Source organism: Artibeus jamaicensis, unplaced genomic scaffold (assembly GCF_021234435.1).
Source record: "Artibeus jamaicensis isolate MK-2021 breed Jamaican fruit bat unplaced genomic scaffold, CSHL_Jam_final contig_490, whole genome shotgun sequence".
In the NCBI taxonomy this organism is placed as follows: domain Eukaryota; kingdom Metazoa; phylum Chordata; class Mammalia; order Chiroptera; family Phyllostomidae; genus Artibeus; species Artibeus jamaicensis.
Genome location: NW_026521861.1, coordinates 19,879,967 through 19,898,862, shown reverse-complemented (window position 1 = coordinate 19,898,862; position 18,896 = coordinate 19,879,967). Strand labels below are relative to the sequence as shown.

General features: G+C 56.4%; 2 protein-coding genes across 4 annotated transcripts in view; one reads left to right on the top strand and one right to left on the bottom strand.

Annotated features, from left to right (window-relative positions):
- DOCK1 (dedicator of cytokinesis 1) overlaps positions 1-18,896 on the bottom strand; it is a 364,555-nt gene that overhangs the window by 181,276 nt on the left and 164,383 nt on the right. The gene's annotated exons all lie outside the window — the stretch shown is intronic.
- INSYN2A (inhibitory synaptic factor 2A) overlaps positions 1-18,896 on the top strand; it is a 47,684-nt gene that overhangs the window by 18,077 nt on the left and 10,711 nt on the right. The window contains exon 2 of one of the 2 annotated variants that reach the window (XM_037159104.2): positions 362-1,526. In XM_037159104.2, coding sequence (XP_037014999.2) covers positions 367-1,526 — 1,160 coding nt within the window. In that variant the 5' untranslated portion in view covers positions 362-366. Of the gene's footprint in view, positions 1-345; positions 1,527-18,896 lie in introns of those variants that run through there. The other variant, XM_037159103.2, reaches the window with a different exon arrangement.

The window sequence follows — 18,896 nt, the reverse complement described above, 5'->3', positions numbered from 1 at the left end:
GTGTGTGAAACGATCGTTTGCAAGCTGAGGAGGCGGCCTCGCTGGGCGTCTTGATGACTGTAGTAGTAACACAGGTTTGTCTGGCGGGGAACATGCCTGACGATCAAACTGAAACCGAGTGCGTCCCACGTGGACAGGATGCGGGGCTTTCATGTCGGAGAAGGGTTTCCGGCTGTGCCTGCCAGCAACACTCCGCCTGAGTCCCCCCACGTGGAGACCACCTCACCTGTGTAAAGATAACTAGGAAGCGGGCAGGCGCCACTCAGGCTCCCGTGGGCCGGGGCTGCCGGGTGTGTGTGTGTGTGCATGTGTGTATGCGCGCCTACCGCCCTGACACCTCTATCAATGTGTCCCCATGCAGGAACCATGGTCAGTAAGGACGCCGGCGAATGCGCGCTCGCGACGTCCGAGAGCGACGTGGAACCCGCCGCCTGCCTGGCCCTGGAGATGAAGTACGCCCTGGAGCCCAACCGGCAGATCAAAAAGCGGAACAAAGCCCTACAGGTCCGGTTTAAGGATATCTGCGAGGCGCAGAGCGAGCAGCGGGACGCGCAGCTGCCTGCAGGGCCGGGGGCCGAGAGGCGGGAGGCCCGGCCCGTGCCCCACCGGGCAGCCTACCGCAAGTACATGACGGTGCCAGCGCGCAGGTCCATCCCCAACGTCACCAAGAGCACAGGCGTGCAGACCTCGCCAGACCTTAAAAAGTGTTACCAGACTTTCCCTCTAGACCGCAAAAAGGGGACCGTCAGAAGCGTCCCCACCTCGGAGGCCTTTAAGAGTCAGAACAACGGGTTTGTCATAGATGTGAAAGACAAGGGCGAGGGGGGGCTTGGAGAGGAGGGCCGGCCGTGGGCTGCAGGCCGGGTGCAGACGACAACGGCGCTGGTGTTCCACTCCCATGAGCACATGGACACGCTGGAGCGACCCGCCGGGGTCAACTGTGTACAGCCGTGCAGGAACACTGGCGTGCGCAGCTGCCCAGACGCACCGCTCCACAATGCCCCCCGGCCGCCTCCCCGAGAGCCCGACTACCAGCCGCACGGGGCGGCAAAACAGGACAGGGACACGCCGGACACGGAGGAACCCGCTCCCTCAGCCCATGGCCGGGTGTTTAAAACGGAGGTGGCCACCGTTTACACTCCTGCCCCTGGCACAAAGGCCCGTGAGCCCGCCTTGTCAAACTCTGCCACCGGGAGTGCGTGGTCCCTGGGCCCAGCGGCCACCGAGGAGCAGAGCAGGGCCGCCCACCCCAACGGGTTGCAGGCGCCCCCAACACAGTGCCTGTCCCCCACACGTAGTGACCAGCCCCTGCTGACTATGGCCCCAGCGGGGCCGGAGCACCAGCCTTGTCCGACAGCGGTCGCTGTGGGTGAAGAATGCCAACAAATTGTGCCTCGTACGGAAGTGGTGGACCTCAAAGCACAGCTTCAGGTGATGGAGAACTTGATCAGCTCCAGCCAAGAGACCATCAAAGTGCTCTTGGGGGTCATTCAAGAGCTGGAGAAAGGAGAGGCCCACCGGGAAGGGTATGTATGCTTGCTTGTTTCTTAGGGCGCCCTGCGGACTGCTCCCCTGGGTCCCTCTGCAGTGCCCCAGTCCAGACCATCCTGAGCCTAGAGCCAGCCATTCCTGGCTGCGGTCTGAGCACAGAGCCGGCCGGGTGGGTCTTCACCATGCGGGCCTGCAAGGTGGCCTGCTGGTTAACACTCAGCTGCCTGGCCTGGAATTCACACCACACTTATAGTTTGAATGAATTGATGGCTTTTATTTTCATGTCCAAAGACTAACAGTTTAAGGCAGGGGTGTCCAACCTGTGGCCCACAGGCCACATGTGGCCCAGGATGGCTGTAAATGTGGCCCAACACAAAATCGTAAATTTACTTAAAACTCGACGAGACTTTTTTTTGCAATTGCATGTCACGATGTATTTAATGTGTGGCCCAAGATAACTCTTCTTCCACGTGGCCCAGAAACGCCAAAAGGTTGGACAGCCCTGGTTAAGATGCCGCTGAAGTGTAAGAGCTATGCCAGTCCAGAACAACTAATCCACAGGGGAAGCCACGCCCCCTTAGGAGTCCCATTATAGGGGAGAAAGAAAGAACTCGGATGGCAGTGTGCGAGACAAATGCTGACTCACTCAGAGCCCAGACTTACAGCAGCCCGACACCCGGGGCTGCGGAGGCGTCGGTGTGGCAGACAGCCTGCCCTCCTCCCCGCACCTGGGACCCACAGAAGCCACGCCCGTCCTCAGAGGGGCCCCTCCTGTGTGCGGCTGGGAGGGCGGAGCCTCTCCCCACAGGCTGCCCTGAGTGTCCACTGGGCTTTAGAGGGAGAAATGCCAAGTTCACCACAGAAGGCTGCACTCTGTTGCCCATGTTTTGAACTTGGTGCAGCAGCAAATTTGAGAATTAGTGACTCGGGGCCAGGACGCTGTGGCCTTCAGCCCTTCGGCTAGGCAGGACGGTGTGGGCTGGGTGGTGCACTGCCCTGTCACAATGAGCCCGCCCTGCTCGGGGCCCAAGCCTCTGAGGCAGTGCCCGAGGCCCGCCGGCCTCTGTCCACATGGCCTGGCCTTCCCTCCCCCATCCCCTGGCAAACCTGCTGGATCCCTGCTGCCCATGGTCTGGGCAGGGCACAGACGGCAGTGCCGGTAAAGTGAGCTGGTGGCGAGCCAGGAAATGCATGGTGAGGGCACCAGACCCCCAAGGCCCAGTGTCCCCCAGAGGGTTGCTGGTTGGGGGGGCAGCCTCCGCACTACAAGGAGGAGGTGAGGCCAAGCCCTGGCCCTCCAGGCAAGGTACCAGGTGCAGATTCTGCCCCCTGGCATCTGGCTTCTCCGGCTCAGTCAGGTGGCCCAGCCACAGAGGGATCGATTCTCAATAGCCCTCTTTTGGTCACAGAGCGCTTTGCAGTCGCTAGCCCTGAGCAAAACGAGTTTCTAGCCAGTCACCCTCCACCAGGAGATCAGTGGTGACCTGACATGAAGAAAGTTTCCAGCATCTCCAACTCCACCCCATTTCAACCATTCGGACTTGAGGACGCACATATCCCAGAGCTAATCCACAGGGTCTTGTCCATCAGTTCACTGTGTTCCCCCGAGGACACATTCAAAGTCAAAACAAGGGCCTGGTCACTGAGCTGGATGTTGCTGGCAGTGACTCACCCTGGACAGCAAAACGAGAGACAGCGACGTGGCCGGTGGGGACACAAATCCGCCTCGGGTGCATGGCCACAGGCGCGTAATGACATGCGTGTGTGCAGGGGCATGTGTCCGGATAGAACCCCGAGGAGGCCAGAAACGCACGAGTCCCGGGGAGGAGAGCCGTGCGGCGTACACAGGCTGCTCGCACAGGCGGGCGATGAGCGTGGAGCTTTCTCTCCGCCAGGCTCTGCCAAGGCCATGTGGCCCAGAGTGGCTCCGAGGTTAGTAAGTCGTGTCCGGTGGGAGTTCCAGCTCTGAGGACTCGAACGAGGGCAGCACCGGGGTGTGCCCCGTTTATTTCCAAGAACGTCGGAGGTGGTCAACCATCCCGCAGCCAGAGGGGGAGGGTGATGCGGGGTGGCCTTCTCGCTGAGTGGAGAACTCACTTCCACCGTTGCCCTGGCCACGTTCCGGGCACCCTGATGCCACAGGCTACACGCCATGCCCATCACCATGATGAGACCTGCTCCCTACAGCCCCCAAACCAGACGGCGTGCCTGGCTCCCAACGACCTGAGTACTGGGGGCCACAGGTCAAGGCAAAGGACAACTTTACCCTCAAGTCAATCGAGTTCAGGCGTGGCCTGCACAGGACAGGCTCGTGGCAGAAAGGCAGGTCTGAGTCCTGGCTCCCCCCACCCCCAGCCACTCCTGAGACCTCCCCTCCCACCTCCCTCTCGGAGCCCTCGGACTCAGACACAGCAAAGCAGCTCTGGGGCACCTTGCAGGTGATGCCTCTTGCTCAATGCCCAGCGTCATTCATTTGGCCAAAATTCCTCTTTGCGCCGCTCTGCCCCAAGTCAGAATACCAGAGACAAATCGGGCTCAGGGGCAAACCCCTTCTCCTCCCCTGCCCCAGTGCCTGGGTCCCGCAGAGGCACAGGGTAGGGACACAGGTGGGCTGACATGTCTCTGAGAGCTGGCTCTGGGGGTGGGACAGATACACGGGCCAACTGCCTCGGTGTGAGTCCTTCCACCGTGTCCAGTTTCAACCAGCCAACAAAGTCTTGCCTATTTAACATTCTGCTTCTCCGAGAACGGGAGCCGAGGGCAAGCTCCAAGGCCATCACGTGAGAAGAAGGGACCCTAGGACCTGTTTGAGGTGCGCACTCCGAGCTGGGAAGTAGGTGCTTTCCTGGCATCTCAGGGTGGAAGCAGAAGCCTCGCTCTGCTTCATGGAGGTTATTATGCAGCCATTATGTAACGTGAAGAATTTCATGGCCAAGTTAAAATATCAACGGAGTTTTCCTGAGAACATATTCTAGAGTTTATGATAACAGTAAGAATGCTCAGAAGCCAGGTAAGATCAATCTCTCCGCACCCTCCCCACACTCACTTAGCAAGGAGGCACCAGCTTTGTACAGAATTTCACCTCATTAAGAGCAACCCAGGGGAGCACGCACCTGGCGTGCACTGTGGAGCCCGTGGTTCTGAACCGAGTGACAAATGCTGCCCCAAATGCACATTACACAGCAGGCTTGAGCCAGGCCTGGTGGGGCCCTAGTCAGGAGGCAGTGCTCTCTGAACTTCACTGGTGGCCGTGGGCCAGTTTGAGTGTCTGGAAGCACAGTGCATTGCTTTCCACGCCCAGATTTGCCCACGCAGCCTCCTGATTGCATCTGTGCAGGCTGCGTCACCGAGCGTGTGAGGCGGGCTCTCGGCAGCAGCTCTCGCTCTGCACGGGGGTTTCTGGGTCACCAACCACGGCCACTCTCAGGAGCTTCCAAGTTATTCTGCAGACCAGATTTTTCCAGTAGCCTCACTTCCTTGCACACAGATCCTCAAGGCCTCGGCAGGGAACATGCTGATCACAGAGAGCTTCCGCTTCACCTCCTGTCACACAGGATGGCAGAGGCTCAACGGTGATGCCGACACAGCGCCCAGCAGTAACAGGTGCACGGTGAGTGCTGAGTGAAGGACAGACCCTGACGTGAGCATGCCAGGAGGACGCGTTCGTAAGGAGCTGCATGTGGACAGGTCTTTGAAATCATGCCTTTCGGTCCCTCGGAAGGTGTCCGGGCAGCTCGCTAAACTTGCTGGCTTTCAGCAGCACGGGCAGCTTTTGGTCACGGATGCCAAGAACTATTCTGCTTGGTTCACAGCTCTCAGAATATTCCTTGTCTCTCCCCAGGAAGTGCAGGGTCACACAGGCCACCAAAGCCAGCCGCTAATGTCATTGCTGAAGGCTGCTGCTATCTACCAGGCAAGTGGGCACGGAGATTCAAACCTCAGCCGATTCTCGTAGCTGCCGGAGTTCTGCAGGGCAGTACTGTGTTGCTGGGCAGGGGACCTGGACACCCACGGGCTGCAGGCCTGTGCGGTCACTGTGACACGGCCACTGAGATGGGCACCTCAGCGGACAGATGGCTACACACTTCTAGGACCTTGTGCCCCACACATCTGGTGTGGTGATGGGCTTGCTGGCTGGTGACGTCCCTCTGCCAGCACCAGAAGACCTGACACCCACCTGAGAGGCTTGGTCCAAGCTCACAGATAGGATCTGCCACCGCCTGGAGTGAAGAAGGTTCCCTCCCGCACCCACCACATGTTACCTGCAGGCTTAGGTGTGCAGAGAGGAGAGAAGAGCAAAACGTCGGCACACATACCGCGGCACAGACTTGTGTGCCATGACCGCCCTCGCCTAGAGACTGAGGCAGGTGGGCTACACACTGGCTGGACCTGACGGCCTTCACGTAACACATCACTCAGGCTCAGGTGCTGCTCAGGGCCCGTCAGGGATGAGAGACCTCCTCGAATCTTCTCTACGTATCCATGCCCACACAGAGTAAACTCTGCGTCACAACTACCCAGGAAGCCCAGGGGACGATCTCATTTGTCTAAGTCACAGCAGAAAGATGTGCCATGGAAAATCGTGCTTCGCTGTCCCAGTGAAGGGCCTGAAGGTGGATCACTGAGGCCTGGGCGTGGAAGTCTGACCGTGAACTCTCCAGGCCCCCTCCAAGAGCCGCCGCGGGACAGCTGTTTGGGCATCCTGTCCAAGGGCCACTGGGTCGCTCTTGTCCAAACCTAGCCACCTAGTGGAGATCAAAGGCTTCCCCCTGGTGAACCAGTGGGGCCAGATCTCAAAGGGCAGAGGTGGAGGGAGTCTCTCCCCAGCCTCTGCGGTTCCACAGCCAGTCCTGTGGCCGTCTCTGGAAGGCTGCCTTCCCAGGCGCCTGGCGTGAAGCACCGCAGCAGAGCTGGCTCTGGTGAGCAGCCAGGAGAAGACAGCCCGGCCCAGGGACCAGAGGCAAAAGGGCCACTGTCCTGGCACATGCAGCTCCTCTCTTCCCGCTCCCTATTCCAACGGGAGGAGGAGGTCAGCACCCCACCTGCATACACAGTCCCGGTGTCTCTCTGCACATTTGCCGTGGCCCATGACAGCTGACAATGCTCCAGCCGGCCAACCGTGGTCTGCCTCTCGAGCCCGTGGCTCTCTCAGGTTCCAGGAATAAGACCAAGGAGGGGAGCTGAGTGGAAGGACGCAGGCTCAGCTCCGAGCTGGCGGCTCTGTCCTGCCCCTCTCTGCCCTGACCGTGCTTGGGGAGCGGTAGCACCCTCTCTGACCCTCCGCTTCTTCCTCTGAGAGCCAAGAACAGCTGCCTCCCTGGGAGATAAAGGAAACACAGCAGACAGGCTCCTGGTCCAGGACTGAGTGTGAGTGTGTGTGTGTGTGTGTGTGTATGTGTGCAGGACAAGGGGCCGCGCCCCAGTCACTCCGTGACGGTGACACCACCTGCCCAGTGCTACCGTGCAGGGAAGGGCAGCAAGCCAAACACCTCCGGAGAGTCTCGGGCCTCAGTGCACAGGCTGCATTATTTCCGAGGGTCAGCAGGGCTCGAGGAGTACAGGACGCAGACGTCCAGCTCTGAACCCGTTTTCAGAGACACGCCCAGGGAGCGTCTGTTTGGTGTCCCGGACAGAGCTGCTGGCGTGGAGGCAGGACACGTGGGGTTACACGTTGCTCTTCCTCAAGGGCCCAGCCTCTCTGGGCTGTGTGTTCCCATGTTAGAGAGGGTGGTCCGAGTGCCAGGGGCCCACAAGGCTGCTCTCTGCTCTCAAGACGAGTTTTCAGAGGCGGCTAGGACCGGTGCCTGAGAGCGCTTGCAAAGCTTTCAGAGACAGAGACAGCCTGTGCAGCAGATGTTCCCTGATGGACGTGCACGGTGACACCGCTGCCTCCACCTTTGTCTCCTCCTCACAGACCTCGCCCATTCCTCTCCCTGTGCCTGGCCATTTGTGCTGGGGGCTGACCTTCCTTTTTCGCTTTCTGCTGCAACCAAGGACATATTTGCAACAAAATATTCGATTTCTCAAGTCCAGCCACCGCTGCCCATTTGATGGTGTTGAAAGGGAGGCCCACACCCTGCTCTCGGATGCACGTTCTTCATGTAACGACCAGGACCCCCAGGAGCCTTCTCTGGGGCTGGGGTTCGTGGGACTCTGGAAATGGCAGTTCTAAGATCTTGAAAAATAATAGCCTTTTCAATATGAAAAACGATGCAAATGTATTTCTAAGAATATAAAACACATTCCAGACTCTTGCTCTGGGCTTCCTGTAGGTATCACACGTACTTGAGAATGTAATTTCAATAATCTCCTTGTGCAGAAGGCCGAGACAGATTTTAAACACCTCCCCAGCCTTTTAAGTTGGTGGGTAAATAAAAACCTCACCACCAAGCCACTAGGCAATTCAGACACCCATCTGCAGACAGAATGAGCAATTCAAGGCATGACGTGAATGTCCATGGCATTCAGGGATTTGCAGATCAAAATTCACATTTTCTAAAAAGAAGGGATGAGATGCAAGTTCTAGTTTTGAAACCGCATGCAATTTCTGTGAAGCGTATGAGAAGATGGTTTGTGTTGGGGCCCCCACTAAATCTGTGGGGGCACCCAGTGAGGTGCACCTCAGGGCAGAGCACCTGCAAGGCTCCCCTGGTCTGGGCACCCCAACACGCCGGCCTCCCTGCGCCGTCTTTGTCAATCCTCACAGAAGCACTGCAGGTAGGAGCTCCCCGTGTCAGGGAACTGCGGGGTGTGCTCGGTAATGTTCCCCAAGGCCACAAGCTGGGGAGCAGTGGTGAAGACGGGGTGCTCCTCTGGACGGGTCAGGCCCACCACCCGCTGTCCCTCGTCTCAAAGATGGGAAGCCCGCTGCATCTGTGCAGGACCAGAAAGCAGGTGCTTTTGTCATCACCGCAGACCTGAGCTCTTCCTCCTGCCGGAAGCAGCTACGAGGCCTCTGCACCCCAGGCCTGGTGAGCACCACGCAAATTTCTGTCCTACAGAGAACACACGGCCAGTGCCAGAGACAGCAGGGACCACGGCTCGAAGGACCCCCGAAGTAGCACCTGTTCTGTGAGGTGATTTCAGAAGAATCAAGGCCCTTCATCTTGCAGTTCAGGGACCTGAATGCCAAGGACAAAACAAGAACGTGCACAGCCTTCCTGGGGACGCCCCAGCAGGGCCCCCCATACTGCCTGTCACGCGAGAGGCTCCCCTCGTGCTACCGCAGGCCCACCCGGCTCAGCCTTCTTCCCCCAGCGTGTGCCTAAAGTCCATGTACCCAGGGTGAAGGGAAGTCACCGCACAACATAACAAGAAGCATGCGTGTCTCTGCAAGGACGTTCATGAGAACTGATTTCCCAGGTAAAACCGATCTAAAAATGCGCATATTTTGCCTAAAAAAGGTGGAAAACTCCAGCAAATTGGTATTTCCTTGGGTACCACACTAGGCTACCTCCCCAGATGAGAGTCTCACCACTGGACACGGGGTTTTGTAAATGATGACACCACAGTGCAGCGATTTCCACCTTCAGCTCTGAGAGCACGGAAATGTTGCTCTAAGAACCCAAAGCCTAGTCAGGCCTTCAAAACAAAACACAAAAGCTTCCCGAAGAGTAAGTTCTGATTTAGAGTTGTTAACTGAACCGCTCTGAAAAGCCTATCAAACAAATTATAAATCAAAGATAAAAGCCTCTGTGGATATTTACCATGGGAACCAGCGGAGAAGGCACAACATTAATACTTTCAAATTAAAAGCTCTTTAAGTTTAGTCTGCGTGTGGCGGTACCGGGGCCGGAGAAAAACGGCAACCCAGAAGGAGAATTTGTTTTATGTAGTCCACTCACATTCCTATTTTCATTCTGGTTTGGTAGCCAGCGCCACCAAAATTTATTCTCACTAATTGTCAATAAATTATAGCTTAAACTTTATCTCTCCTCCAGGAAAAGAACAAGTTAATCAACTCAGCCTCCGCTCAGCCCTAAAAAGTTGTTTTCCTTATTAATAATAGCCGCTCTCGGTGCCCTCTGGGACGAGCGACATGTCACTGTTGTCATCGTTTTGCAACTGAGAATCTCCTTGATTTCAGCAAGGGAAGAAAGTGTCTCTCGCTGATGTACGACAATCAGGCCGTCCATGCACAAGATAATAATTGCTATCTTCCCCGATGGTTACGTATTGATTTTACATTATGGAAATACGATCACAGACCACTGGAGACACACTGCTGCCCAAATAATAGGGTTCATCTCCGTGTCTGGCTCTGCCCGAATCACACGCACTGGTGACAGTGATAATGCATGTGCCCTGCTACTAATAGAGGCTGTGCTCACCGTGCATGGCTCTGTGCAGGGGGAGCAGTGGGACGACGGAGCCGGGCCCTGGGGAGAGGCGAGGGTAACCAGGGGCAGTGCTGGGGCTGAGGCCGAGGCTGAGGGGGAGAGCCCGGGCTGCTGGCTGACTCCCGCACCCTCTGAGCACCCCAGGACCACAGGGCTCCAATCTCCACACTCCCGGCCAGGCTCTGCCACTAACCTCCATGACTATCTCCCTTTCATTCTTTGTAACGAAAACGAGCACTGAAAGCTTCCCTCACAGCCACAGCCACCCCAAAATTATAGTGTCACTGCATCTGGGGAGCTGCCAGGCCAATAAAAGTTAATTTGTCAACACTGCCTAAAGCAAGCCACCAAGTTCATTGTTAATAGGGTGTTTCTTAATGAAACTCATCCACCAGGACAGCATCCAGATGAGGAAAGGAGGGAGGGGCTGGTTTGGGGGGGGACTGGGCCCTTTAATTTTAACCGCTGGGTGTGGGAAGCAGATGACAGCTGACCTTTTCCAGGTGTTCGGTGGCATTTGAAATGGGATGACGGTAATCCCCCTGGGCAGACATTCTCACCCGATCCAGCTGGGGACACCACAAAACTGGCCATCCAGTTTTCCTTCTCAGAAGCACAGGGCTTGGGTTCAGTTAATGCAGCCGCAGGGACTCCTAGAGATTCTCTGTTCACTCAGTCACTCATTCATTCATTCACCATTCAAAAAATACTCCTCGAGCACCTGCTACACCTCGGGCTCCACGGCAGCCACTGGATGCTCATCAGGAAACCAACCAGAGAAACCTCAGCCCTCCCGGCGCTGAAGTTCTCATTGGGACAGAGACTAGAAGCAAAGTTGAAATTAAAACGTAGTGTTCCGTGGCGAGAAGCGCTGTAAAGTTACACAGGGAAGGGAGGCAGGGAACTAACTTTCTGTGAGTCATGAAAGAAATGTATTTGCCATGTGTGCTTCGAGCCTTGACTCAGAGCCTGGCCTGGGAAGGTGCGTGAAGGCGTGGTCACGGCTGCCACATGCTGAGTCGGAAGAGAGGAAGATGCCTCATCACTTCTCAGTGTCCACTGCAGAGTGGTCGGTGAGGCAGTGACCAATGAGGGACACGCTGAGCTGCCTGTGTGGGGACAGCCACCAGGCCAGAGCCAAGGACGTTGGTTTGAATGAGCAGAGAACCAGTTTGGTGGGAAGGGAGCTACTTTGCAAAGGAGCTCCACTCCGCTTCCTGAGCACAGAAGCAGTTCCTTCTTCTTGGAAACACATGCCCTCTAGACTGTTCATGTCTTGAGGGCCAGGTCTATGGTTTATTCATCTGACAGCTGCTCTCCAGCAAAAAGCCACGCACAGAGCTGAGAAGCAAGCATCATGGTGGTGCTTGCCAGTGCGGTGAGAGTCACCGAGGGATTTTGGCTAATTCATAGCTCAGTCCTTTAGGGTCCCTAATCAGAACCCGACGTGGGAGCAGCCAGGAGCACTGAAAATCACCCTCATGTGTTTAATGAGATCGCGCAGAGTTTGCATGTCAAGCTATTTCTTCAAGGTTCCGGTTCTGGAAGAACGGCACATGCCCAGCTCTGAGAACCTTCTGCACGTCCAGTGAAAAGAGTAAGTGTGGGAGACACAAACGGGAAGAAAGAGCCACCTTGACCTGTGGACAGGTTTGCTCTACGACGTCGCCTCTGCGTCATTAGCTGGATCTCAACGCACCCTCCAAAACGCCAAGGATGCGCGGCGCTGGGGTTCCCAGGCGAGCCCTCCAACTTCCGTCAGCTCTCTGACACTGGGAGGGGCGCTAAAACCCAACGGTCGTGTTCACGGAGGAACGGCCCCCCAACACAGGACTCCACGAGTGGTCTTCCTTAACGGGGTCACCTGCCGAATGACTACATCACAAAGGGGATGTTGGGGACCTTTGCTGCAGACTCAGGAGGACGCACACAAGTGTGTGGGGAGACGAAGACGTCTCTGGTGTCTTTCGGCCTCGGTGAGAGCCCTTCCTCCAAACAGCAGTCTGAGCAAACGGGGGTCCCAGGAGTTCACGGGCTGGGCTTTCCCGCGGGATGCGCCACCTACAGGCAGAAGAGGAGGGAAGCGCGGAGAATCCAGCCCTTGTTACAGAGCGACTCCTGCGCAGGCGCGGTGCCACCGGGTTCAAGGGTGGCCCAAACCGGAAGTGGCTCCGCTCTAAGTTGTACATCAAGACCTGCCACCTTCCACGGGAGCAGAGGCCAGCACGGCCCTCATGGCCCTACTTTCCTAACGAATTTGGTTTTCATTCCCGCTCTTGCCTGTCATTCTAGGCGCCCTCAGCCTGGACGGACGCCCCTCCCTGGACGGGCGCCCCTCCCGGGATGGGCGCCCCAGGCACTGGCCGAGCACACACCGAGAAGCCCAAAGCCTGCGGTGACAAAACCGCATGATGGGTGTTCTGGTCAAGGGACGTCACTGAGGGGGCTAATGGGCACCTGAGGAGGGGCTGGTGGTGCCTGCTCAGGACACTGATAAAGGCTCAACGCCATCAGCCCACTTAGACGTCCTGGAGGCAGGGGCGTCGCAAAGAGTTGGGGGTGCACTCTTTGTTACACTGTGTTTCTCAAAACACAGCCTCGGTTAAACTAGACAGCCTCATCTGTGTGGGGATCCTGGGCCACCAAGTTAGCTGCCTGGCCTTACGTGGCAAGCCAGCCAGCCCGGGTTAACCAGGGCCGCCTCTGGCCAGTGAAAGTCAGTCCTGCCTCCTGTTGACCAATAGGTGACCTTGGACTTGGTTAGGAAAATCGATGTTATGTTGTTTTAACAAATACAGCTTGGATGTTCCCCAAACCCTATCATTGAAAGGTGTATAAAACAGGTAAATAGGTGGTTACCAAGGGTATCTGGGGAAAATCTAAATTCCCTTCTGCTACTGAATTCAGTGCTGCCAGCGAAGGAACTGCACTTCCAGGGCCAATTCCTGGTGAGAAGGCAGACTCGGGGACAGGGCGGAACTGCAGCCTTGGGGGTCGGGTGGGGTTAAGGGTAGGCGGCTTCACACCTACCCTTAACCCCACCCCGACTTGGGGGCATTCAGAGAGAACAGCAGACTTGGTCTACTTTTTGAAATGTAATCTCTCCCAGAAATAGTAGTGGTATCTCCTTATGTCTCTCATTAATGTCAGTCTGACACCACTACAGGAAAAAGCCCTTTCAAATGCTGAAATAAATGACGGCTCTGTTATCAGGAGGGGCCAGCCGGAACGCCAAATGGGCCAGTCTGCCGAAGGGGACAGAACGGTCTCTGGCATCCGGCAAGGACTCTGGAGAACAGGGAGACCAAAACTGAGGGCATAAATTAAACAAGCGCATCACATTCTCACGGAGAGCAGAGAATGTCCCAGGGCCTCCTGGGCGACTGCCGCTGCCCCGGCCGAGGGCCTGGCAACGTGCTCTTGAGGTGACCCAGAGTGCCTGTGCCAGCGCCCCCTGCAGCCGTGTTTTGAGGACCACAGTGAAAGCAGCCTTGATCCCAGCTGTTGTTGGCTGATGCGCTAGGAGCTCAGAACTTGCTGAAGTCACCGTGTCCTTTAAAAGGGGAAAAGTAACCCCACGCCCCGGGCACTGTACCTCTGCCCGGGGCCACAAAGGGCAACTGGCTGTGGGCCCAGACATGTGCCAAGACACGTGTGATGCTCCGTGAGAGGAGCATGCTTTCCCGAAACCTAAAATCAGACATGCCAGGGACGTGTGAAGGGGATGGTCGGTGGGGAGTCTCAGATCTCGTGCAGGACAGTGTGGCGTGGTGGTGGCAGCAGGGACAGGGCAGTAAAGTCAATCTGATGACCCGACACCAGCAACTACTGTCAGACACCAGAGAACGCATTCCACCTGCCACCCAGTCCTCTCTGAGCAGCTGACAATGACTTTGCTGCACTTGGCCTCTGACAACGGGCACGATAAAGGACAGATACGCATGTGTCTCCTTTCCTGACCTTTCGAAACACTCAGAGTTTTTTGGCCTCAGAACCATCTGTCCAGCCACTCAGGCCCCACCTTCAAGTTCTGGGAGATGTGGAGGAGGGAGCTTGGATGTGGCTGTGGCCAGCGACAAAGCTTTTGGCGACCTGTCCCTGGCTTTGCTCAGCCCCTGTCCGGCCACCTGGGGCCCATCCACCTCAGAGCTCCCTGTGACGCAGTCAGGAAAGGCAGGCGCACTCGGTCACTTTTGGCCCCGCCCTCCAGCCCCTGAGCTCACTCCAGGACACAGACAGGCAGGACTCAGGCTGGAGCTGGCCGCTGGCCTCTCTCCTCTCTCAGTCCTGTGGCTTTGTCATGGAAGTGGCGACCCCAGCTCGGCTGTGTGCCTTCCCATCTTTGCTGTTGTTTTTTTGGTCTTTCCGTCCCACTCCGGACTGCATCCTTCGCTGTGGGTCCTGACTAAGGACTTGCACTCCCAGCACTGACCCCAGTGCTGTGATTTTCTAATAAACATGCAAATGTGGCTTTTTATATTCAGGAGACTTTGATGATGACAATCACAAAGCAGGAGACAGAGACACCGGTGGGCTGGTGCAAAACTGAACTTGAGAAGTCCAGGACGCTAAAGAAAAGGGCCCCCGAAGTTTCCTTTGAGGGGGTGGCCCTGGCTAGAGCCCCACACCAGCTTCCGTAAACGACCCTTGTCATACCATCTCTGAAGTGGATCAAGAAGAAATCTGCCTCTGCCGAGGTGGAGGTGACGTTAACACCTGGGTCCACTAAGCCCATCTTGTAAAAGTAGCTGGTGCAAAGCCTCCCGCTTCAAGGAATCTGCAGTAACACGCCCCCTCCTGTACTCAGCTTCCACCTCTCCTTCTTCCAAAGCCCCCAGCCCAGGCTCCCTTCCTTCCAATGAAGCCCACCAAGACCACTGTGTGTCCGCAGGGACGCTCCGTGAGGGGTGGTCCTCGGGTCGGAACTGTGTTCTGAGGGGTGGGGTGGGGGACAGAAGAGTCAAGGAAAGACACGAAAAGTACGGAAAAGAGCACCTTGGACTTTTGGCGCTGTCCTTGGTGCTGAATGCTGCGTTTCAAGTGACAGACCTGCTGAGACCAGACAATCCTGGCAAAGGGCAACCAAGGGTGGGGGTGGGGGGGCGGATGAGAAGCAGCGAGCGCTTCAAAGAACCCGCTGCAACAGTCCCTGTTTGCAGTGGACGTGCCTGTCGCTGGGACCAAAGGGGTTCCAGAGCTTTGCACAATCTACACTTCCCATTGCTTTTTGCACTCGAAAAATTTTTTCATTAGATTTGTCTCTTACCGAGCTTCAATACAAAAACACAAGGATTGTATTATTTGGTCAAATTAATATTCACCAAACGCCCAGGGTGCACCAGGCATTGTGACAGGCACACGACCGTAAACCTTTGTAAGATAATAAGCTCCGCAAGTCAGAAGGGAAGGGAGATTTACCAACGGAGCAATTAATTTGCAGGACGAAAGCTTATCTTTGATTGGGACTCGCTACCACTGCAGCCTTTGCACCAAGAGCCCGAGCTCTGCTCCCGACCCCCCACTGCCCAGACCGCAGCCCCGCTGCCCTGGGAGGGGCACCTGCTCTAAGTTCTTACTCCTCTTGGGGACGACAGCGATCGAGAAAGATCATCATTTCGATTATTGTTTTTCTGACTTGTTTCCAACTGAGGGAGGAAAAAAAAAAAAAAAAACAGAGGAAATCCGTACAGCACTTTGTGTTCCCCGTGGTGTGGAAACAACTCCTCTGCTTCATCTATATTTGGAAAACACATCCATTCAGATGCCGCAACACAATTATTAATGTGACCATAAAGTCATCAGCAGAGCCAAACCCCACAGCCTGGACGCTCCAAGGGCAGCCAGACGGACGAGAATGCCCTCGTGGCTAAATGGAAGCTGGGCAGGCGCACCCTGGCGGACGTGAACTGCCAAGACAGCGTGGGACCGCGGCACCCCTAACTCTTACCCCCAAATCAATGTCTAGGTGACCTCTGTCTGTTGGCTCTGAGCACCTGGATCCTTCTAACTAAAGAAAGGGCCGCTCAGAACCTGAGAACCGTGCTGAAGGGCCCCTCCAGGAAAAGTCCATGGCAGTGTGATTCTAGAAACATCCAGACCTGAGGGAAATGTGGCTGACCGCCAGCTTGTCTTTTAAATTAGCTGATGAAAGAGTGACCACAGATACACCTCTACATAAGGCAGAGAGGGACTCGTGTGCTCCTTCTCCACAGACATCGGCCACACTCTGCGGTACCTGGGGGTCCCGTGAGGGAGGCAGGGTTGGAAATACAAGATGTGAGAAGGGAGGTGGAAGCAGCAGTGCCGGAGAAGGGCCGGGCTGAGAGGGGCCAGGGAGAGGAAAGGCGTTCCTCGCCATTCTTTCAAGCATTGGTAGGAAAACTCTCCAGTGGTTTTCCATGACATCTTGAACGACACCCCAGGGGCTTCCTGTAGTGCGTCGCCTGCACACCGTCCCCTGCCATCTGCTCCGTCCGCCCCAGCCACACAGGCCCTCTATTCTGTCCTCCAATGGGGGGGGGGGGGCTCCTTCCACATGCAACCCTCAGCCCTGGGTCACCAGATGACTCACTGCTTCTTCACTATCATCAGGGCTTATTTCCAGCAACCTGCCTTCGCAACCCTTCCCTGACATGCGCCGCCATCAAATGGAACCCTCCATTGCTCCACCGTCAGCTTTGTGAGGATGGCGGCTCCCCTTTGTCCAAAAAAGTCTCCTCAGCAGCCAGAATAATGCCTGATGCCTATAAGCAGTTACAAACAGTTTGCTTTTTGTAAGGAAAGAAGAATAGAGTCTTTTCAGGAGGTCTTTAGAAGAGCAGTCTCCAATGGGAGACCCCCCAGGTCCTGGGAGAGGGTCCTGTGCATGTCCAGTGCCAGAAGCCTGGGCCGGGCACCGTGGGGTTGATGGTCCCACGCTGCCGTCACACTAGAGCAGAACACCAGTCCCAAAGTGTGCGGAGGCAGAGGCCTGGGGTCTCAGAACAGGAGACCGGAACTGACTGTTCTGCCCCCCCCCCCGCCTCTGCAGAATGAGGGGAGCACAGTCAACCCAACAACACAGGCAAGAAAGGGGTGTTGGGGCTGATAAGGCTTGACGGCATCTGTCCCAGGGTCTAGGACAGGGAGGGTCTGTGCCCTCAGAGCGGGGGTTGAGTGACCCCTGCCCTGATTTTGCCCATTTCCTTTTGAAAGCCTGAGATTTGGAGTTGTCCCAAGACAGCTGTCATGTGTCCCCTCCCTGGCAGGGGGTGGGCACACAGCTGTGGGGCAGTCCCTCCCTCACCGGCAGCCCAGCCGAGCGGTGTGACCACAGAGTCACATCCCACGTGTCACTGCTCGGACACAGGCTCCAGCCCTGTGCTCGTTTCACTGCACAGCGTGACCTTGGTCAGCAGCGAGCTAGGGCCCAGTACCAGGAGAGCGAGCTGCACAGAGGAGGCACTGGGGAGACTAGGCAGGAGGCCTGGGGGACTCGGAAGGTCAATGTCGCCACAGAAGGAACTCGGGTGTCGGTGCCACACGTTGGGAGTCCGGTGGGAGGGTTGGGAGAAATGGACCCCTGGGGCTTGCTGTGAAGGGGGGTGACACATGGGACCCTCCAGAGCCCCCCCCAACAAAGTCAAGGGGAGAGGAAAAGGCCAAGGGCAGGTCTCAGAGTGCCCCCAAAGGCAAGTGATGGTGGATGAAGGTCAGCACAGACGCCACCACACTGCAACTCTGGCTCAACTAGGATGGGCCACTGGTAATGACAGGTGACCCGAGGCAGAACACGGACGCTTGACCAATAAATAAGAGGCCCAGCACTGGAGGGTCGAGCCCCAGTGCGCAGAGCTCACTGGGACAGCGAGGCCTGGAGCAAAAAACCCTCTGTCCAATGTTTATGTAACATGAACTATAAGAGGAAAACAACAGCTACTTTCAATTCAGAGCCCGTGACGCACGGGAGGGCGAGGGAACACTGAGGGTCTGTGGGGGCAGAGAGCCGTCCGCGGGCACTGTCACCCTGCGGAGCGACTCCATAAACAGGGCTCTGCCCCCACAGTGTGGATAAGCCAATCAGAGGCAAGCTTCTTCTGCCACACATTTAACCGATTCTGGTCTTCACATCTGTCCCTGGGCGCTGAGTAACTAACATTCAGAAGAAACAGACCAGCATATCAAAAATGTCAGAGAGGAAAGGCCAGCCTATGTGGTTAGGAGCGACTCTAGGAATGCACCCCCATACTAGCTTCTTGGGGTAACCATGCTGAGAGAGAGTCACGGCCTGGCCAGGAAAATCCTGGTCACCAAGCCTTTAAGTTTACAAACCTTCCACAATATACTCCCAATAAAGACCTGTAACTTTTTGTGGCAAGAGGAGAGCCAGCCTCCCCCACCCCAGGAGGGCCTTCTCGGAGCCTGGAGCAGCCGGCAGCACCCGCCTGGCCCCAGGGCTACGCTCCGCAGCGCCAGCGGGAATGGTCTGGGGTTTGCGAACCAAGAATAGTAACTTCTCACACAGAAGTTTTACGTAATTTTTATTATCTTAAAATTTCACGTATGGACACAAACTGATTTTCATGTGCTCCATATATTACTATTCTTTTGATGTTTTTTTTTTAAGTCATTTAAAAACATAAATCCTGTCCTTAGCTCGCTGGGCAAAACCAGAGAGGGGCTGGGCCTGTGGGCGGCAGCTTGCAGACCCCCCTTCCAGGAGCCCGGGGGGCAGCAGGGCAGAGCCAGGGCTGGAACCCACGGAGCCGCGTGGCCCTCCTTCCACGTCTCCGTCAAGCACCGTAAATGTAAAGCTGCTCAGAAACATCCCCCGGTGCCTCTGCTGATCACAAAACCAGATTACTGACTTCATCCCGGGGCTTGTGCTCACATTCCAAATTTAATTTAAATATCGTCCGAGCTGTAGCTGACGCACTGGGGGTACAAGCACAGAGGCGGAGCAGACCGGGGCACCCCGTCCACGCGTTCCCGCCACCGTGACGAGCGCTGGCCCTGAGGACGCGAGGATGTGAGGGGTCTGCCCTGCATGGGCCCGAGGCCACGGCCACCACGTGTAACGCTCTCCTG